We start from the raw sequence: 23,427 nt of genomic DNA, 5'->3' as shown, positions 1-23,427 counted from the left end.
TGTTTGCACTACTGAGGCATATCCGTTCCTTGGGACTCCTCATTTGTTAAAGAGAAAGAATAATTACATTTATTTATAGGACTGCCAGAATGAATAAGTGGCATTATGAAAGGGATTATAAACATTTGCTGCTACTGATAATGATAAGACCTAACATGTGTAGTCTCTCAATTTAGGTAGAGGCTTTAGGATGGGAGTGGAGCCTGAAAGTTTAGCAAGCCCTCAGCATTTCATCTCAGGGACCATTAAAGTCATTAACCGTTTAATAGGTTTAAAGGTGCTAAGAACATTACCATTGTACAGATGTAAAGGCAACAGGGCTGGAAGGATTTGTCCAGTGTCATTTAACTCCAGGTGCCAGGCTCAACCCAAATCGAAGAGTTGAGCCTCCTGCTTTGGTATTTCTCATGGTTTTCCCAACCTCACACCACAGTGTGGGTGGCAGCATGGCTTGGTAGCCTCAGAAGACCCGGGTATTTTCGGACACTCAGTTCTCCCCCAGGCAGAATATGGAAAACAAAACCCATAGCTTACAAGTTTGTGCCCTGGACGAAAGATGAGAAAGTTCTCTGCGAAAGGCATGCAGCACTGTGCAAATAAGAGCTGGAATTGGCAATAGCACTCAGGTCCTTTAGCTTCCAGTCCCAGGACTCGCTCCTGTCTCCTCCCACTTTGGAGACCGCGGTGTAGGAAGGAGGATTAACCCCGGGGGAGGAGTTCCGCCCCAGCTCCCCAGCCTGCACCAGCACGCCCGGCCTTCCTTCGTGCCCACACAGCAGCGTCTGGGTCTCCGTCCTGCGCCCAAGCCCCGGCTACGTTTCCCAGGGCAGGCTCCAGGCTCCGCAAGACCAGCGGGCCTCCAGGATGCAGGCCCCGCACAAGGAGCACCTGTACAAGCTGCTGGTGATCGGAGACCTGGGCGTGGGCAAGACCAGCATCATCAAACGCTACGTGCACCAGAACTTCTCCTCGCACTACCGGGCCACCATTGGCGTGGACTTCGCGCTAAAGGTGCTCCACTGGGACCCGGAGACCGTGGTGCGCCTGCAGCTCTGGGACATTGCAGGTGAGGGCTCAGAGCAGCGTGCTCAAAGGGGAGGGGTTGGGGGAGTGGAGAGTGACTTCTCAGCTGGTTTCCAGTCTGGGGATCCTGGAGTGCAACGGAGTTGGAGATCCAGACCGCCAGAGTGGTCCACTCTAGGAAAGTTTGGCTAGTGCCTTGGAAACCTATTTTCAAAGAACAGAGTTTTCTTGTTTTTGCTGTTGTTTCTGTTGGCTTTTCCACCAACCCTAGCTGCAACTTCAAGTAACTCTGCTCTCACTGAGTGTTCTGCCGCCATGGCTCTTGCTGGTTCTTCCACTTTTCCCTGGGATTCCTGGGTAGAGCAGTCTGTGGCCAGGACCCAGGAGACTATAGTGGCATTCTGTTTCCATTCTAGTCTCTTTCTGGACACAAGTAGCCCCGACTCGCTCCAGTGTCCCACGTGGCCTTCATTCTGGCCAGCAGAGGGGAAGCCCCTAGGAAATTTAAGAGGGAGCAGGATTGTCTCAGCTTAACTCTTGTTTGCCCAATCTCGAATTTTAGGAATTTATTTTATCCTAAATTTCACTACTATGGTTACCTCCTCAGTCAAGAAAGTTTGAGATTATTGATTTTTGTATACATCTAGCAAAGCTATCTCTTCCCATAGCACTGGCCTCTTCTCTATCCCCTTTTATCTCTGCCTCTCTCTCCGTAGTCTCTCTCAGAAAGGAGACTATGAATGTGTTTTAGGACAGCTGTTTGTTTGTTTGACTTTTGTTGTTGTTGTTGTTTTGTCTGAGATAGGGTCTCACTACCTAAATCTGACTGGAATGGAATTTGCTATGTAGACGAAGCTGACTTCAAACTCATAGATATCCACTTGCCATTGCCTCCCCAATGTTTTAGATGGGGGTGAGGATGGGTGGGGTTATAATAATGTTCACAGCATTTGCTTTCAAGATTTCTTGATTTGATCCTGGTGTATCTGAGAAATCTAAAAGATGGTAAACATTTTTATAGAGCTTGAAATCAGAATTTGACCAACAGGCATAACAGCTCACAGGCACAGTGAAAACTAAGGCTACAGTTTTTACTCGAGTGAGTCCTACTTGTCTGCTTGTCACCTGGGGATGCCTAGCCTCTTCTTCTAGATGCTTAGTCACACCTACCTGATCAGTAACACCCCTGTTAAGCTGCAAGGGGTTATGTAGTGATGGCTCAGAATCTTCCTGCTTACAAGTTTTAAACTCCAATGAGATTCTCCATGGTCCACCGCAAATAACCCTTCTTAATCTCTATTCATGGTTTGAGACACCAAGAACCCCATGGTAGGTGCTGGATCCAAAGTAAGCAATTTTGTTTTTCAGAAAATATGTTCATTCTTGCTAGTGCATTTGACTGGAAACATTTTGTCAGGACTTAAAAGGAGAATCAAGGATGAAAATTTGTAAAAGGACATTTCTGGACTTGAGACCTGAGTACTTCTATAACTTTGAGTGTTGACAGGTCTTATGATAAGGCTAGTGTAGACAGGTTCATGCTTTGGAGTCTTGAGTGCGTTTAGACAAACTTGAGTTCTTGGATACTTGAAGATGGCATTGACCAGAGTCTTTTGAAGTTTTCATTCCTAGTCTGTGTACTCTGTTGTTGCATGTTTAGTGAATGAAGTGTCTTCTGGCTGCACCGAAGATCCTAGGATCCTAGTTTACAACAGCCCTCACTAGCACTAATTTCAAATCCAAGTAACATTATGTCTTACCATTGCTAAACATCTGTGACTTTTAATTTACTCTTCTAAATAGGAGGAAGAGAAAGATATAACAATTCTGATCTTAAATTCTGGAATGGGGTACCACCAGAGTGGATGGAATACTTCCTTCTGCATCTTGCTTTATTTCATATGTGTTATGTGATCATTGATAAATTCCCCCATTTCTTTCTTTTTCCTTATCAATAAAGAGGAGTGTGTGTTATATTCCACCAAACAAGAAAAGAATGAAGACAATAATGCCTATTGTCTAGGAGTTCATTAAGTTACCACTGTTTGAACATTTATACACGTTAACAAGAGGAACATGGCATACATGTAGCAATTAATTCCTAAAAAGATGCGATTCCTATACTGAACATAAATCCTGTCCTCAGACACCAGCATCATTTTTTAGTCTCTCCCATTATGCAGTATAAAGCAGTTTAAGTTCCAAGCTTGCTGCTGCCTGAAGCAATTTGGCTGCCAGAGCTGGGAATACTTTTCTAAGACATAGTTTCAGACCAAAGTTGTGGTGAAGGCTGTAATCACAGAAGTCTGTGCAAGTAGAAAATCTGCAGGATCTGAGACCCATTCAGCAGGCCGAATGGTACTCTGTAGTAATGCCCAGTTCACTCTTTCTTTGATAGTCTCAAGCTCAAATGCTCTGAACTGTTAAGTTAGATGTTGAAAGCTCTTTTAGGTAAAATCTACCTAGTAGGGGGATAGGATGGTTGGAAAATAAATGTTTCAAGACATATTGGGGACCTGTGGGTTATAAAGTGATGCGAAATCCAACCTCAAATCTCCACTCAGATTAAAGTTAGGTTAGTATGTACAGCCAAGTCACAGGATGCCATCCTATTTTTCTTAACTATGTTGTGTATCTATAAAGAATGGGTAGTAGTGAACAAAGTTTTGAGAATGTTCAAATTCTTTTCTTTTCACTTAAAAACTAAAACATTATTTTATGTGTATAGGTGTTTTGTCTGCCTGTGTGTCTATACACCACATGTGTTCAGTATCCATAAAAGTTCAGAAGCCAGAAAAGAGGCCTGAAAATTAGGTTACAGATAGTTGTAAGCTACTAAGTGGGTGCTGGGAATTTAATTCAGGTAATTCCTCTGCAAGAGAAGACAAAGCTCATAACTGTTGAGTCATTTCTCTAGTCCCTACCCTTAATTTGCTTTGTTTTTGAGACAATATAACTCACTTAAACTCACTGTGAAGACAAAGATGATTTAAACTTCTGATCTTCTTATACTTCACAAGTGCTGAGATTGCATGTAATTGACATCACATTCAGGGTATGCAATATTGGGAATAAAATAAAGGGCCCTGTGCATGTTAGGTAAGTACTTTGCCCACTGAGCTTAATCTTCAGCATTGTCACTCTCGATGAGACGGAGAGAACTTTACTCTGGCCCAGTAGGACTTTAGCCTATTATAAAGGTTTGTTCTTTCTTTCTACTTTTCTCTTTTTATTTTGCTCCTTCTTCTTTTTTTCCCTTAGGTAGATTCTTTGTGTTTTATTTGGTTCGATGATATAAGGCCTTATTTGTACAAAGGTTTCCATGATATGTAACTTCTAGTCACTTTGATTAGCCAATCTGATTCTGAAATTCTCAAGACCTTAGGGGGACTTGTGAAACAGGATGATATTTTTCCTCAAACCACACAGGGAACAGTGTTTGCTCCAGATCTGAGCAAGTCTACCATAAATAAGCAACTGGGTCAACTCTGTTCAGATGTTCTTGGTAGGGTCAAAGACATTATTACTTTGCCCAAGTTGAGCCTGTTAACAGTGGACAAACAGAACTGTGCCTGTTCTATTTGATTTGAAATCATACTATGCTATGGAAGTCCAGCAGCCTATGGGAGCTTGTGAATAAGGCCCTCTCCCTTTCTTTGGTTTGTAGATATCCTAGGTTTCGTCCCTCAATCTTTTCTTTTATTAAAAATAGATTATTTTCATACAATACATTTTGATTACAATTTTTCCTCCCCCTACTCCTCCCAGATGTTCCTCATATTTCCCTTTCATTGATTGTTAGGTAATTCTTTTTTCTTCCTATAATTTTTGGATGTTATTAGATACCAGTATGGAGAAAATGGAAATAAATGAATAAAAAAATTTCTTTTGAAAATTTGACCATTGGCTGAGATGTGAGTTTATATTCCCCCTTAATCTATATACACCAACCAAGAAAAGAAAAAAGAGTTTAAACCTGAGACTTCTTTTCTTACTATTGTCCAAACCTGATACCACATTAGCACTGTTAGAGACATGGATAATTCTCTATGAAGGACCTAATATACTTTAAGATACAGCTTCAGGAATTGAGACAATTATAAATCTAGCAGGTACTGTCCCTTAAGCATCTATTCTATGGTTGTCCAAGGTCATTTAATTTCCTAGTGAAATAGCTGGCTATATGGAAGTGTCAGGGTTTAAAACATGGCTTTTGAACATATTCTTCCCCAACTTTTCTAGCAACTTTGTTCTACTTCCTCTGGTTTAATAGTACAGTGCTTCAGATAAATTCTATATGTAGTATTAATTATATATGGTGAAGATATAATACTTGATATTAGTCAAGTCATGAAATCTTACTGGACTCAGGCATCCCACCTATAGAATACAGTTATTTTGTTTGTCTATGGTAACACATCAAAAGTTGTGCTCTCTTTCAGCCTCTATCAACTTTAATATCATAGCCTCACCTTGCCTGCAATGTAGGTAATACAGATAGTTTCCCTAACTTCCTTAATTGTGAGTCTTTTGACATAGAAGTTTGGTATCCTCTGCCTTGTCTGTAAAATGAGGGTAACAGAGGTTGTATCTGTTAGAGTTGTTGTAAGAAATAAATGAGTTAATTCATGAACATTCCTGATGCATAATAAAGACATTACTGTTTTTACTCTTATTATGAGAGTTTTCATTATAAGTTACTTATACATATATTTCCTGCTTAATCTTGATGTAGATAAGGTAGATAGTATTAAACTTATTTTATACTAATGAAGATCAAGAATCAAAGAAGCAAGGGAATTGCCCACAGAAGGGCAGAAATAATGTATTTTTTCTAACTGAATTGTGTGTGTGTGTGTGTGTGTGTGTGTGTGTGTGTGTGTGTGTGTAACTTGACTGAGTCTGCTAGTAATGACAAAACCCAACTCGAAATTCAACAAAGGCAGTGTAAAACATCATATTTGCAGATAATTTGAAGACTGTTTCTTCCCTATGGAGAAGTTTCATTGCAGCAGTCTTCTACATGACATTTGCTTCTAAGAAGACTCAACTTATGAGAACAGCATTTCCATTTCCAGTACTGTCTTTTCTTACTCACTGTGTCACTATTGTAAGCTGCTTTATAGGTTTCAAACTCTCATGTTGTAAACTCAGCTGAAGGAAGGGTTTGGACTGGGCCGTTTCCTTAGTATCTATGTATAAAAATCATTATCTAATGAATTTTGTAAGTTTTAAGTGTCTTGGCAAGAGATATAGAGATATAGAAAAACCTAACTTTTGAAAACAAGTATGGTAAGTCAAGTAAAAAATGAATCCAAGGATAGACTCATTTCTGCAGGGGAATTTGTTGCCTTTTTTCTATCCTGGATAATTTTAGGTTTTCAGATCACTATGTGGAATAACATGTTGTGTGCGTACAGCTAAACAGGGTGTACAGTAAGCAGATGTGGAGAATTTCAATATTGTGCAGGAAACATAAAACTGTGGAATGAGTTTAAATATGATTGTAAAAGCCATGATTCTTCATTTTTCAAAAACTATACAATTTGCAGTAAAATGTCACTCCCTTGAAAGTCAAGTGAAAAACTATCTTCTTTGTGATTTTTCAATATATTAAATGTAATTTTAATTATTTAATTATTTATATTAAATGTAATTAAAAGAAATTTTACAAAGTTACATCATCTTGTAAGTACTCATCTAAGCCATCCCAGCCCTTTTAGAGATAAGACAGTTGTGATTTGGAAGGGAGTAGCATTGGATTCTCAGGCAGATAGAACTTATTAATGGTAGGACTAGTTCCATGTTTATTATTGGTACAGTCTGGAGAATTAAAACACTTTCAACATTATATGTCTGATGTTATCTTAAGCACTGAGGTTCAGTGGCAATGGAATTGGATAGGCAAGAGGGAGCCTCAGATTACTTACTAACAGTACATCTTTTCTTCTGTAGTTTTGGAGAATGAACTTAGAACCTTGTGAAGACTATGCAAGGGATATACATAGAGCTGCCTTCTCAGGCACTTCAACAACAATTTTAAAATTAAAACTATCCTCCTGACTATCTATTGTGATATTTATATTTTAGTCATTTTTAACTCCTTGGCATTCCCTGCTTGGTCCAATGTTTATTGTCTCTATTCTCATTTTCACTATACTTCCTACAGATCCATGTGATCTTTTCTTTGTTTCCACATATCATAGTCCTTGCTAATATTTGACTCATTTGAAAAGCAACCCTCTCATGGAAATAACCCAATTGTTTCCTGTCAGTAGCTTCTTCCTCCTTTTGAGTCTCATGTGACAGTTTTTGTGTGTGTTTGTATTGCTCTGCAATACTTCTCTCACCAAGCCTTCTGTTAAAGTTATTTTTTCCTTTTGTAGATATTCTTTGCAAGTTTCAGAAGACTGCCATGAGTTAATTGGTATACAATTTAATTAGATGCTCAGCAAAGAAGTAGAGAAGGAGAAAATACTACTTAGGAGGCCATCCTAGTTACTTTTCCTACTATAATAAAATATTCTAACAGAAGCAATGTAAGAGAGAAAATGGCTTCCTCTAGCTCACAGTCCATCAAGGCAGGGAAGTCAAGACAGCAAAAGCCTGGAACATCATATTCACTGCCAGAAAGCAGAGAACAATAAATGCATGCATGTTAGTGCTTAGCTTCCTTTCTCCATTTTATTCAGTCCAGGTATGCACACGCTTAAGATGGGTCTTCCTATGTCATTTAACATAATAAGATAATCTTTGCAGGTGTGTCCAGGGGCCCATCTCCCACATGATTCTAGATTCTGTCATCTCAGAGAAAATCAAGAAAAGCCCTAAGTTTTTGAAGAAAAGGGTCATGAATTTAAGAAGACTGAATAGTTTTAGGTATTTTACTGTCTCTGTAATTTTTGTAGTATTCATTATCCTGATGCATCAGTTAGCCTTTGTTCCCATGTTTATATTCAAATTTAATTTTTAATTAGTTTACCAGTCTTGCATAAAATTGTTCTCCTAGGAAGAATGATGAACTTTCTTGTTTACTTCCTAAGTCTAATACAGAGGAAATATTTATAGTGTAAGGGGGATTCATAATGATTTCTGTCTAATTCATGGGGGTGGGGGATTTTCAAAACAAGTTGTTTCAAAGTCCTTGCCGAGACAGCTGTTTTCCTCTGCTATACAATGTGTTATTAATAGCTCTATTTATTGAAGTTCAAGCATATTGTGGGCATATGCATCATTATATTTATTGCTCACAATGAGTTTATCTGGACACTATTATTACATAAAGATAAGAAAACTCTGCTTATTTAGGCTATAAAAATAAGAAGCACATAAAACTTTTTGAAAGGCATACAGATAATGAGTTCTGCTGAGTTATGATTTGTGATTTATCAGGCCATGACTCTTACTTTCTGACTTGTATTTGCTAATGATTCCCAATATATGATAATATGGTGCAATAGTTTCCAAACTCATAGATTGTTTAAATTTGTCCTATAAGGTAAGCTAAATTATTTTCATTCATCATTGATGAAAGCTAATGGTTGCCTTGGCTTAATAACAGCCATCTTCATATATGACTTTTAGGCTGGAAAGCTACAGTGCCTGAAGGGCGGAAGTCACTAATTTGAGAACAAAGCTAAGAATAGCTGTGTGGTATCCGAATAATATGATGACAGGAGGATAACTAACTCCTATGATGATAGGAGGATCTCTTTGTGGGTATGAGTCTATGTATGTGCATTCTAGATGTAAGGAAAAGAGAATGGTCTCTAGAGGCTAAGGCAGAAAATCTCATACTCTAAGTTCACTAAATCCTTAGTGTCAAGTAATTTCTTATTATACCTTTTAGTCAAACAAAATACCTAAAAATTCTGTTCCTTAGAAAGTTAACACCAAGCTGGTGGATGGTTGCGCACATGCCTTTAATCCCAGAACTCAGGAGGCAGAGGCAGGCAGATCTCTGTGAGTTTGAGGCAAGCCTGGTCTACAGAGTGAGTTGCAGGATAGCTAGCCAGGACTGTTTCACAGAGAAAAAATTAATTGAAAAAAAATAACACCAGTTGACTTAATAAGCATATGTTGGGGTTAGGAATGGAAACTCAATTGGTAAAATGCTAACCTAGCACACATAAAGCTCTAGGTTTGATGTCTTGTACAATGTAAAACCAGCCCTGGTGATGCTTGCCTAGAATCTCAGCACTCCAGAGGTGGAGGCAGAAGGATCAAAACTTGGTCATCCTGGGCTATGTACCAATTTCAAGGTCAGCCTGGACTATGTGAGACTTTGCTATACACACACAAAAGTATCTTCTAGCAAATATTTATGCATTTGAGAAAAACAGTATAACTTTAAGAGAAATCTTTATTATTTGATTAAAAAAACTATAGTTGGAGATATATGTCTTTGGTTATGGAGTGATCTCTTAAAACTTTGAGACAGAGCGGGCCCCACTATCCTCATTTCCTGTTCACATTGGTTCTTCACATGATTCTTATTCTCTATGACAGACATTTCCAAAATTGAACTACCCTAAGACAATAGTGTCTGGAGTCTGCTGTATTTGCTTGACAATAAATACTACTGTGTTTGCTCCAAGATTTTAAAATATCATATAGGTTTCTTGGGGGATGGCATATTAGAGCATTTCTGGAATGTGTTTTGGGGATTAGTATTCTAAAGGACTCTAGAAATCCTTCAGGAACCAAGACTTAGAAATTAAGAGGGTATTTTTATATGTAACATATTAAATTGTCTTTAAAGACTACTTAGAGCTACTATTTCAAATGCCAAGTAATTCAAAGATTGTTTTTCATTGGCTGTATTGAGCTTATTTCTTCGTGAACATATTTTAGGTTGATTATATTTGTTGTTTTAGAACAACAAAGAAGTTTTCAGTTAAAAATTGTTGATGTTTAATAATTTTTAATAAAAGGAGTTGTAAGCTTTTTAAAATTAAGACCAGGAAAGTTAGTGTACACCTGTGACTCTAGCACTTGGCTTATGAAGCATTAGGATCACAAATTCAAAAGTAGCTTAAGTTGCAGAGAAAAAAGATATTATGCAGTCATATTTTCTCTCAAATTTTAGCTCAATTAAATATGTCACAGATTACTTGTTGATTCTTGTTGAGTAGATTCAAGAAATGTTAACTATGAAGAGGATGAAATTAGAGACACTGATTAAAGGTGCTCTAAAATGATAGGAAGGGCCTGTGTAGTTCTGAGTTACAGGAAGGTTGAGATCTTTAGAAAGAGTTTAGTAAGAGCAGGACATAGACAAGATCTAAGATTCTGCTCTATTCAGTCTACTCCTTTCCTTACTTGGGTTCCCTCTAACAAATGCAACAGTCACTTCCTTATATAAAGTCCCTGTATTTTGAGTTTCATTATGTTATGTAAATCAATTAGTAGCACACACTCAGGACCTCTTAGGGTCTATGTGCTATGCAGACATGGGTGCTGTGATTGAGGAGTATACAGTGTCATTGGGAACACATTGTAGAGGTTTGCAGAACATGAAAAATACTACATACAGGTGCTGAGTTAAACAGCAAGAGGGTGATATAGTGAGTCACTGCTATGGGAACTTACAGAAAAAAAGAGGTGAGTGCAAAGGCAAATAGTCATAGAGTTTCCAGGAAGGTTGGGCTTGGTTACAACCTTGAAGGCTGAAAAAGATTTGGTTAGGAGGAACATATGGAAAAGGTTGTGTTATAGTGAGAGTAGGTGACCTTAAAGAGAAGATTTCAATATTAGACACAGGACTTAGCAGAGACTAACAAGGCATAGTTTGATTTGCTTTTAACAATTAACACTTAGATAGACAACCCCTAAATTCCCACAGGGGACCAGAAGCAAATATTCATCATTTAAGAGATTTTTCTGAAAATGTATTCCCAGTTTTGGATTACTTAAGCTTCTGCTCTCCTTCCACCAAGAAACAGGAACCAAGCTTCCCCATAGCCATGGGTCTGTGCCTTTATATTTGAGTAAACCAAAGTATGTTCATGTATTTTGATGAAAAAGCAAAGGAAAGCAACACAAAACAGAAACCACCAAGATGTCCTAAGTAATTCTTAGCTGGACCCATACAACAACAATGTAACCAGTTGCAGTGGTTTCTTAGAAACCAAAATTGGATCTTTCACTGATTTCTAGATATTTTGGTTAGAAAGAAGGTACTTACTTTATTAAAATGGTGTAAATGCAAAATTTACAATTAAAATCTTGTTTTTCTTGAACATGACTGAATGAAATAGTTGTCTCAGCATATCCCCCCCCCCCCCCGCTTAAAAGTGGAGTTTAGGAGGTTAATATTGGTTAGTTCAAAAGTTTTGCCAAGTGGACATATATGGACATAATTTATAATTAGTATATATCATGTATTTCCAAGTGTTCAGAATTTTTAAGTTATTCCAATATGTGCTGACACCAATTCCTTTATATTAGTACAGTCTGAAGGAACTAATCTATATTGTTTGAAACCTGATATGGATTACACCACACATTAGGAATCCAACTTCTAATTATGTACCTCAGCTCTAGGCTGTAGGCACATGAATTTCTTCAAGGGTTGATATTGAGACACAGTGCTGTGGAAAGTGAATTTGGTAGTGGTACACAGAAATTAAAAAAAAAAAAAAGAATAAGTTAACCTACAGCTCTGACTGCCTCTGGAACTTCTGGCTATATATTCAACTATCTATGTAACATATTTTCTAACAGAAATCTCAACTGTAACATGTCAGAATCATGACCTAATTTCTGCACAGTGTCTCACACATCCAACCTATGCCTATTGACATCGTCTCCATCTGGGCTATGGTAAAATCTATTTTTTTTTGAGGCTCTAGGAGTCATGCTTTCTGTACAAAGTCCTCTGGTATCTCCATCTCCAGTTGTATCCAAGAAACAAACACATCTTCACAACTACTACTTCAGTCCAAGTAACAATCTCTTGCTAGTTATTGTAATACCTTCCTAACTGGTGTCTCCAGTCCTATCTTCATTCCCACAAATCATTTCTCAATGCAGCAGCCTTAATAATCTATGATTTTGCATCTGCTTACAATCCTTCAGTATTTTCATATCTTGCCCAGAATTAAAGACAATATTAGTACAATGGAACCAAAATGTTTATCCTCTGGAATTTATGGTCTTTTTGTTTTATCCCAGTCTACTCTGACCTGTGTGCAGTCTTTGGTATCCCAACTAATCCACTTACTATTCCCAAAAGACATGCCAGACTGGCCTGTGCTTCCTTGTCTTTGTGCCAGGCATTCCCTCCTTGTATGTTTGAACATACAAGATATTCATGTAACTTCTTACTTTACCCTTTTGGTCTTTGCTCAAAAGATAATCAATTTACTCTAAGACTCCTTATCAAATTTCTAAAATCCCGTCTCCATCCTCAGAATACCTTTGTTTCTCTTTTCCTACTTTTTTTTCAATGACATTTAAAAACAGCACATAAATAGTATTCTTTCAATTTCACTTACTTTTTAAAAAATGTCTGTCTCTCACCAGTGGAATAAAATCACCATGGAATAAAAGACATTTTATTCTAATTGCTGGAACAATTCTTAGAAAATAATAAGCATTAAAGTTTTTTGTTTGTTTGTTGGTGTATAATGAGATAGATGATTTAGTCCAGTTCAAGTAGAATGACAATGAAGAATATACAGGCAAGACAGGCATGTTTAAGACTTTGTAAGACTATACTTCTTTGTTGGGAGGGAGCTTCAGGATTAGGACTATTATGTAGCTTTTCTGTTACTGTGAAAAACTGAGGGGAAAATACTTAATAAAGTAATAAGGATTATTTTTATTATCTCTTTGCACTTAGGAAAGTCTAGGAAAAAATAACACACACACACACACACACACACACACACACACACACACACACACACCATATAAATATGAAACCTCAAAGCCCACTCCCAGTGTGGCATTTTCTCCATGGTTACAACTCCTCCAACAAGGTCACACCTACTCCAAGAACATAACAACACACACATACACAGTCTTAGTCACTATTCCATTGCTATGAAGAGACGATATGACCAAAGCAACTCTTGTGAAATAAAGCATTTAATTTGGGACCTGCTTACAGTTTCAGAGTTTTAGTTCATTATCATTGGAGGGAACATGGTGGCAGGAAGGCATGGTACTGGAGAAGTAGCTGAGAGTTCTACATTCTGATCCACAAGTAGAGAAAGACTGGTCCTAACATGGGCTTTTGAGATCCTGAAGTCCACTTCCAGTGACACACTTCCTCCAACAAGGTTACACCTACTCCAACAAGACCACAATTGCTAATCCTTTTCAAATAGTGCTACTCCCTGGTAACTTAGCATTCAAATGTATGAGCTTATGGAGGCCATTTTTATTCAAAACACCGATATATATATATATATATATATATATATATATATATATATATATATAGAGAGAGAGAGAGAGAGAGAGAGAGAGATCTCCCACAGAAAAAATGATTTAGGTCTTCCAGCCAGGTCCCATCTCTGTTCAATGTGAAATCATCATTGCCTGTATGAAACCAGTACCTTCATGATTCAGTCCTCTCAGTAGGGTAAAGTTCAAGCTTTACTTAAGCCTTCTTAGGAGACACTTCCTATCCAATCACAACATGGAGTTTCTCTTTCACTCAGTATATGACCCTTAATGAACTTTCATTGTGCAGAGTTCAAAGCTGGTCATAAGATTGTTAGAAATTTGATCATGGTTGTGTATCAGCTGGTAGTGTTTCAAGGGTCATTAGAAAAGGTTGGTACTAAGAATAGTCTACACATAAATGAGGAAAAATAGTGATGAAATAGATACCTTTCTGTCACTGGCATATCAGGGAAAAACAGTGAGAATGTAAGAGTTTAAAATCTACCACCAGATGATCATTGAGGCTCCTAAGAACAAGAAAACTTTCACAAGACGTTGTCTATTATAGGATGTTGATATTCTGAAGCCTTCAGAACAAGCTCACTCTATTGACAACACAGTGCTTTTTTTTCCACCACAGCAGGGACTATGAAATTTGACTGTTTTTTTTTCAGAGCATTGCAAAATAGCTGTATTTACTTTTGATTTTGTACTGTTTTCCTACTTTTCACACACTAGTCATATAAATAGAGGTAACATACGTATGGCCATATTAGGTCTTATAATTGGACCATAACTCCACAAAAAGTACTATTCATAGCAAATTCATCACAAGAGATAATTCTTTAAGGATGAGAATAGCTACAAAAGTATAACCTTCTAGTCTGAAACTTATTGCAACAGATATATTCATGACCTTGTTAGAATAATGTTGATTTTTCTCCTCCAATGAACACCTATTAATTATTTACTAGAAATGAGAGTTGATTATAGACTATCATAGAAAAAATGAAACTTTGAACTCAATTTATTTTCTTCCATCATATCTGATGCTTTCACTGTATCCAAAAGATGAAGAAATCACCTTCAAGCTTTACAACATCAAAACATGACTAACCTGCTCTCTGAGATTTTCAGTTCCATGAGAGTGGTTGGAGCATGAATACATACGATAATAAGCAATCATGATATAGCATAAGACAATGGTGTGTGCCTGGGGAGGTGGTTCAAAGAGTAAGAGTGCTTGCTGTGCCCCAAGTTCAAATCCCCAGTTGCTCACATAAATGCTGCTTAAGGCTCTTAGGGAGATGAATCTTTCAATAACTGGGCCATAGATTACTTTGTATGAACTGAGATGAATTTGTAAAGGTAGATGGAGGCAAAAGATACATGGCATTTTGTATAGTGTTAATGAAGATATTTTTCTTAAATATGTATGAATAATGAAAACTAAAATGACATAGAATAAGGGTAAGAGTTACCTTTTGTAAGTAGTTTATAATAAAATTAGAGTTATAAGACTAAGGCATACATTAATGTCATGTAGAGGGTATTTACAAGTGGTGTTTTCTGGGCTTTCATGCAAAATATTCCTCTAAAGTGTGTAGGACAAAATAGGTATTGTACAGATATATTTTAATTCTTCAAAATGTTACAATATTGAAATTTTTGGAAGACCTGTATTGGTACAGCTCTACTCACATTTATTTATATGTTTATCTTGGTAGAGAGAAAGTGATGAGGGGCAATAAAGGACCTGCCAATGGTTCAGGTGATGGTCAGTGTGGCTTCACTGAGCAGTGAAAAATTTGATGGATAAGAAGTGGCGGAGTTAAGAGCCACTTCAGAAATGGAATTTGGGGTGGGTATTAGAGATTCTTTGGATGGGAAAATAGAGTGTGTTGGAAGATAGCCTCACCATTCATTGTGGGTGGTTGTGTCAGTGATATTATGAAACAGATGGGCAAACACAGGAGTGGTAGGAGGTGAACAACTTGGGCACCTGCTGTATCAGTTGCTTGTCTCCTTGCTGTGATGAAATACCTGACCAAAGCAACTAAAGGGTATTTCATTTGCATCCACTTCCATGAAATACAGTTCACCTTGGCACATATGGTGGCAGGAGCAGGAGGTGGCTGGTCAAGTTGCAGTCCCATTCAGGAAGCAGAGAACAATAAATACCAGTATTCAGCTAAGTTTCTCCTTCTCCTTTGATACTGGACCCTACCTCGTGTTATGGTGCTGCTCTCAGTTAAGGTTGTTCTTTTTACCAACCTCATCCATATAATCCCTCAGGCAAGTCTAGATACTTATATCATGGACAATTCCAGATCCTGTGAACTTATTCATAGTGACTCTAACACCTGCCTGATTTCCAGAAAAAATAGGGAATGTAGTTTACAGTAAACAGTGAGAAAGCTGAGACCCATTACAGTGATGTCACAAACTGGTGGGTTAGGGTCAATTGGCTATAAGTATCTGCTTAGTTTTGGCAAGTCTGTTCACTTCCTGAATTAAGTCCTCCTCATCTGGAAAGTATCTATAAGAATATGGAGACTAGGTTTGTGCAGATGAAATGCACCCAATAGTCAAAAATAGACTAAGCATCCGTCAGTCAAAATTTCTTTGCTATCTTAAAATGGGATTGGAGCTTAAGGCAATATTATTACAGGTACTTTAAGTAGTGACAAAAAATTAACAAAATCCTATTTTCTCTAATTCTGTCTGCTAGTGATTGCTGGAGGCAGAGACTAATGAAGGGTAGATTTTTATTTTCTGAGCCCAAACCTTTATTAACATTGAATCATAAAGTTACATAAATCAGAACAAAAGTAGGTAAGGTATGCATCACTTTTCTTAGAGAGAAAAAATACTGAAAATGCAATGTATTTCGGAAAATGAATGTCAGCATAACCTCAAAAAACACTTTACATAAATTTGAAAAACAAGATTATGTACTGGTTAACTTTAATATGAAGTAATGAATATTGTATAGATTATAATCGTCTATGCTTTTGTATGAGTTTTATGTCTGTTGAGGAGACTCACTTCTTGGCTGTTCCTAATGAGAGCATCTATGGTACTGATTGTTATAGTTAGCTGTAGCTGTAAACTTACAGAAGCCTAGAGTCACCTTGGAAGATGGAACCTGGATTGCTAATTGATATAGGAGGGCCTAGCCTACAGTGGGCAGTACTACCTGATCTATAGGCAAGTGGGCCCAGACTGTATAAAAATGGTAGCAGATTTAGAGCCTTAAAGCAAACCAGTAAACAACGGTTTCTCTGTGATCTCTGCTTCAGTTACTGACTCCAGATTCCTGCCTTTAACTTCCTGTCTTGACTTTCCTTGAAGATGAACCTGTAAACCAAATATACCCTTTTCCTCTGGGTTGATTTGGTTAGTGTTTTATTACAGCAACAGAAAACAAATAAGAATACTAATTATTAACTGAAAATACCATTAAATACACATTATGGTTGTGATATTTATAAATATTTTTACTTGAATTTGTGACACCCAGGAAATCATTTCCAGCAGTTAGAAAACAGAGCCAATCTTTGATTGACTAAATTTTGGTAAAAAGAGAGGCTGGGGAGCCTTAGTGATCAGCCTTAGCAATTTCATTTACCACAGCAGAAAACAGATGCAGAGAGAGAAATATTTGTTTAAGGCTATCTTGATTTGTTCAAGATTACTGGTGATAAAATTAAGGTTCATGTAATAAATGTGTTTACAATTTCTCATCACTCAAAGCTGGGAGCAGCATCAGGAGCCATGTCCATACTTCATTGCGGTGTGTTTAGAGGCTATAAGTAAAGTGTTTTTCCATCCCATGAAGTTGGCCATTTTCAGCAGAAGAGCCAAATACGACTGTCCTTGCTTAAGAAAGTTCTCATGTCCAGAAGCCTTATATAAAAGTGGCATAGAGTTAAGTTGCTGTGCAGTAAATGTGTGTTGAGTGAGTACTATTATGCCAGAGATGGGTTTTAAATTATAGTCTTTGTTTTGTATTAAAGCAAATTTATTCAGTATAGAGTGACAGTATTCTACCTACAAGTAGGCGCTCACTGAGAGTCACATGATTCTCACTTTTAACAAGAAGTAGCAGAGAGGCCTGTCAGCTGACAGAGTAAGGATAAGATGTGAGAGCCAGAAATGCTCTGCTCTGCCTTTGACCCCTTTCTGGAATGCCAAAAAAATACAAAATTTCCCAGTGGCTTGGCCCAGTGACCTCCACATACAAAGATCTTTTCTTTCTAGAAACTAGTCGCCTTCTCCTTGTTTCTGATGCATTCGCTCACGCAGTCACACAACCTCACTGTCCTTTTAAAATACCAATTGGGATAAAATACCCTATCTTGCTTTGGCACAGTCTGAATGTGATCCTTGTCCATATGTTAAAGTGTAAAATCTTCATTCTTGGGAGCCACCTACTTTGCAAACCCCTGGACAGGCAGATTGTCGAATAACCCATGACTGCCCTTCATCTGGTTAGATCTCCAGAGAGGTCATAAGACATTCTTAACAAGCGTAGAGGCCCTCAGAGTTCTGAATGATCACACAAGGCTTTTTTCCCTTTTGTCCTGAAATGTCATGCCCCACCCTGAACAGTATCAAAGGAGATCATTATTTGCATCATGCACTAGAAAAGAAAAAAAGGAGGGGTCACTTGGGGAAAAGGAAAGTTCATCCATGGGTTGTATGTCATATGAAAAATATTTTACCCTTCTTCATTGACTGGATCACTATGAGGAATAGCTTTAAATTTCTCTATGGAGAAACCTAAGTAAGAAAGGTCCAATTGCCATGTGCTGGTCCTGATGCAATGGTGCTTTCCAGCACACATTCATGAGCAAATGTTCAGATACTAAGGCAAGAGCTGCCAAGTTCCATTCCTTCCCATGATGTCCTTAGGAAAGCATCCTTTCTTTAATACTAATGAGAAAATAATCTACAAATATGCATTGATTCATATTAAAATTTACCAGCACAAAATCTTGTGTTCTAAATTTATTTAAAGTATTTTTGTATTTTTGATGCTATGTTGGCATCCATTTTCCTAAATATATTGTATTTTCAGTATTTTATTCTTTCTAAGAAAAGTGATGCATACCTATTTTTGTTCTTGTTTATGTAGTTTTATGATTCAATGTAAATTAAGGTTTGGGGTTCATAAAATAAAAATTCATCCTTCATTATCCCCTGCCTACAGAAATCACTAGTGTATCTAATTAGAGGGAATAGGATTTTGCTTATTTTGTCTCTGCTGAAGTACTTATAATAGGGTTTTGTCTTAATTTCTGACCCCAAACTCTGTTTTTAGAACTGGTATGATATTTCTATTATGTTTTCGACAAAGTATAGAAACTTTGTCTGTTGGGTGCTTAGTCTATGTTAATGCATTCCATCTGCACAAAACTGGTCTTCATATATTCTTAGAGACACTTTCAAGATGAGGAGGGCTTAATTGAGAACGTATAAGAAACTTGCCAATCCTCATTAGGAACATTTTCAGAACAAAACTCCTTCTGGCTGACTGCAACTAATTCCCAAACCAATCTCCATTCTTTATAAGAAAACTATTTTCTTCAATATCAGGGTTTTTCCTTTATCTAATGGATTGCAGACTCCTTAATGGAGAGACTGTTTGGTTCACTATTATATTGTAGGGACATAGACCAGAGACTGGCACAGATTCTATAGCTGTCCAGCAAGTATCTGTAAAATTGGATTGAATTGGCTCTTTCTAGAACATAAATCTGGAGTTGAGTCAACTCAAGAGTGTGGTTTAGAAGCTGAAAGTACTTGATGTTAGTGGATAACATGACTTTGAATTCAGGCAGCTGAGGTTTGAATTCTGGCTCTGTAAGCTTACCGTCTGTTTTATTTGAGCAAACTATACAGACATTCCAATTCTCATTTTTCTCATTTTAAATTGGGGATAATAGCTGGAAGCATAGCCCTGTGTTAGAGTGTTTACTAACACTACTGAGATAGTGGATTTGATCCTAATCTCCAATAACATGGATAATGATACCAAACTAAACAGTGAGGATAATAATTACATTTTCATGGTCACTTGTATAAATTATATTTCTGATGGGTGGTAAACATACAGAGTATGCTAACTAGTTTTATTATGTTTGACAGAAATAGATTTTGGATGTCTCTTTTTATAATACTACATATTTAATTGTTGATCTGTCTTTCCATTAGAATATAAACTCCCAAGAACAGAGATTTTTCATCGTAACATCATTGTTCAGAGCACTTTTGCCCAATACAATGACCTGTGTTGATTCAAATATTCTCTATTGGCATACAAGACATATGTGGTTATTTAAAAAGTTAGCTCTTTTTAATAAACTTGAAAAATTAGTATGTAAAGTAATGGACTTTATTATTGCTTATTAGTTGAATGTTGTTTTTAATCCATCAGTTCATCTCTTTCCCTCAATAGATGAGTTGAGTCTGCTTACATTTCAGGTTGCTACTGAGAGGGATTTGATATTTCTATGGTTTTCTTTGGCTCTTCTACTGTTCATTTTGGGATTTTCTGCTTTAATGTGTTGTACATGATTGCTCCCTTACCAATTCTTTGTATTTTATCTATTCCTGAAACAAATTGCATTAGTGCTAGTGTGCTCACTGATGAGTCTATGTTTCTTCTTTCACTGTGTAGTTTCCCTTTTTAAAGTAGTTTGCACTGTTGGCTTGGCTGTCCTAATTGACCTAATTTGTGATTATCTTGAAATGACTTTTAATTGCCAATTTTAAGAGGTGACTTTCTTGTGTATAGTAACTTTGGTGGATTTTTTTTCCTTTGGGGACTTAAAACATAGCATTCCAAGCTTACATTGTTTTTTTTTTAATAATTAAAACTATATTGTAAAGGATTTACAAATAAAAGACAGTATGTAGCCAGGTAGTAGTGGTTCACACCTTTAATTCTAGCACTCGGGAGGCAGAGGCAGGCAGATCCCTGAGTTAGAGGCCAGCCTAGTCTACCGAGTGAGTTCCAGGACAGTCTCCAAATCTACAGAGAAACCCTGTATGAAAACAAACAAACAAACAAACAAGACAGAATGCAATTAGATTAGTCAGACCCAAAAGCTATATGTCTCCATGAACATATTAGAATAGCAATTCTGAAGGAATGGAGCTTCACACTGGGTTTTAAGGTTGTTAATGTGAGAGCTGATGTTATTCTATGTAATGAGTTGATATTTTTAACTTCCAATGTTCAATGTTCTTTTGTTTTGTTTTTGGTAACTGGCATTTTAACAGGTATGTTTAGTAGATTCTTTTCTAGACCTATTTGGAGGTTCTAAATGCCTCTTGCATTTAACTATCTCTCTAGGTATGGAAAATTTTCTGTTATAACCTTATTGAATATATTTTCATTTAGTCTAGGCTTTACTAGGCCAATTTTCTACCTCATGGATTATTAGATTCTATACCTTTAACATATCCCACAGTTCTTGGGAGTTTTGGTCACATTCATTAATTCTTTTCTTTACATAAGTCTGAATTTGTTATTTTCCCAACTTTGTCCTTTGTCCCTGATTAGGATCTTCTGCTTAGGATTCTCTGTTGGAATGCTTCCCACTGTTCTTTATTTGATTGATTTGTTTTTTCATTTCTAAAATGTGTTTGGTTCTTTTTTTGGAGTTTCAATATCCTTTCTGAAATTGTCTTCTGAATACTTGATATTTGAATTTCTTCTAAAAGTTGCTGTTTTATTTACTTCAGTACCTTCCTTTTCCAGGATCCGATTACTTTATTTCATTCTTCTCCTTACTTTAGCTCTCTTTGTAGTCACTGATCCTTTTTAAAAGTAGGAATCTGAGCTTCTTCTGTACCATTTCATGGATCTCATTATCTTTTGTTTCTAAAACTATGGAGTTGGGAGCTTGTGGAAGTGTCAGAGTGAACTGTTATTAAAATAGAGGTATTCTCAGTTTTTATTTTTCTTATTCTTTCTAGTTTTTACTTTCATTTTATTTTTATGTTCGTTCTCTGGTGAGTTGTCTTTCCTTAGGCTTATGTTCCATAATGCTGATTAGAGGGGAAACCAGCCACAGTCATAGATTTAATAGCAATATCAATCTTAATGTTCAATAGAAGATAATTTGTTTTCTTGTTTAAGTCCTGATAGAGTTCAGAGACAGTGCCTCTAAGGTACTTGTTAAGGGATTATGTTTTGTAATGCCTTTAGAGGTAACGGTACCAGTATTTAAGACTGAGGTGAGGAGAGAATGTAGGAAAGGGAAAGATAGAATAATGAGAAGGAAATTATATGAAATAGAATTATAAGAATTACTAGAGAAAATATTTTAGAGTAGGAACAGAGAAAGGATGGACAGTCATAAAAGCTTAAAAAACAACTGAGATACAGGTTAAAACACAGTAACAAAACAATTAATTGATAGAAGTGTAAATAATGTTAATGATGATGATAATAATGATAATAATACTAGCTCCTCAGTGAAATAGAAGAAGGCATTATGAGTATAGTTGTGAAGACATGGCTTCTCCTTCACCTTTTATTGTCTTTTGAACCAGTCTTCATGTGTGGATAGGAAAGATTTATAGTGTCAATAATTCAAACAAGTTATGTCAGTTTGTCCTTGCAAGTGAGAAAAAATTGTTCTGATAGAAGTTCACTTTCTATCAGAACTCCCAGTCAGTGACACTTGCTGTCAAAGTACAACTTTGTCTCTGGTGTTTTGAAGATCATTCTTTTTGTGAGAACTTCCTGTGAGTGAGGCTGTGAAGGAGTTTGGAAGACCTGCTTGCCCGTGTTGACCTTTTATGGAGTCATCTGAATACCATACCAAGTTCTGTAAATTGTCTAGACAGTGGCAGGAGTATAGGTTGAGGATTGTTGAGAAGTTTCAACTTCAGGTTCCACCCTTGTGATGCTCTTTCCTGCCTGTGCTGCTTGAAGCTTTGTTGCACTGATCAGGACAGTACACTAAGTTTGTAGCTCACGCCGGCAATGGGCAGGGAGGGGTGGGTGTGAAAGTGTTTAGTTCCTCTCAGCTTTAAAAACCTGTATCACACTTCCTCTACCTCTGAAGTTGGCTGTACCCTGGCACTTTTCACTGAAAACTATGTCTACCCTCAGGTTTCTGAAACTTAAATTGTTTCTCTCTACCTCTTACTTGTTGGTTGCCTATGACCCCACTTCCCAGGCAACTACAGCTGAGTTTGTCAGGGTACAAACAGGCAGTGTGGCTTGCCTACTGCCTTGTTGTGGTGGTGGGGGGCTACCAAAATATATTTCTGTTTTCCTTAGTTCTTTCTCTTATAAGAACAGGATCTATTGCTTTTTATATTAACATTTGTTCTTACCATCTCAAAGACACAGCTTCTTGTTTTTGTTTGCGGTCTTTTCTTCTGGTATTTTTTTAGACAGGGTTTCTCAATGTAACAGCTCTGGCTGTCCTGGAACTGCTGTGTGACAAGACTGGCCTCGAATGCTTAGATATCCACTCACCTCTGCCTTCTGAGAGCTGAGATTAAAGGTGTGAGCCACCACCAATAGACTCAAGCACAGTTTCTAATCTGTCAACTTACCCTGAACTTGAAAGAAGACTGCATACAGTTATTAAACATTTGAAATATAGCTAACTACTATGACTTACGAAATTTAAATTTCATTCAGCTTTAATAAATGTAATGTAAATAATCACACACCTACTGAGGTACTATATGGTAGAGTTACAGAATATTACACACTAGACAGTACTTTCTCAATAACAATTTCATAATTTTCACAGTTATTTACTCATTTTGCATGCATGTGTGTGAACACAAACACACACAAACAAGCACACATACTACAGCACAGTTGTGAAGGGCGGAGGATAAGCTGTAGGAATTGGTTTTCTCCATTTACCATGGAGGGTGTGGGGATTGAACTCATGTCTTTAAGCAAATAACCAAGAGTCTTTAACTTCTGAACCATCTCACAGGCCCAGTATACAAAACCCCAATTTT

General features: G+C 37.1%; 1 protein-coding gene across 1 annotated transcript in view; it reads left to right on the top strand.

Annotated features, from left to right (window-relative positions):
• The first annotated feature begins 864 nt into the window (after positions 1-864).
• Rab38 (RAB38, member RAS oncogene family) overlaps positions 865-23,427 on the top strand; it is a 63,839-nt gene continuing 41,276 nt past the window's right edge. The window contains exon 1 of the mRNA XM_027407593.2: positions 865-1,066. Within this exon, the coding sequence (XP_027263394.1) occupies positions 865-1,066 (202 nt within the window). The remainder of the gene's footprint in view (positions 1,067-23,427) is intronic.

The sequence above is a fragment of the Cricetulus griseus genome, chromosome 3, assembly GCF_003668045.3.
Source record: "Cricetulus griseus strain 17A/GY chromosome 3, alternate assembly CriGri-PICRH-1.0, whole genome shotgun sequence".
In the NCBI taxonomy this organism is placed as follows: Eukaryota; Metazoa; Chordata; class Mammalia; order Rodentia; family Cricetidae; genus Cricetulus; species Cricetulus griseus.
The sequence above is the reverse complement of the archived record's forward strand: the minus strand, read 5'-3'. Positions and strand labels throughout refer to the sequence as shown.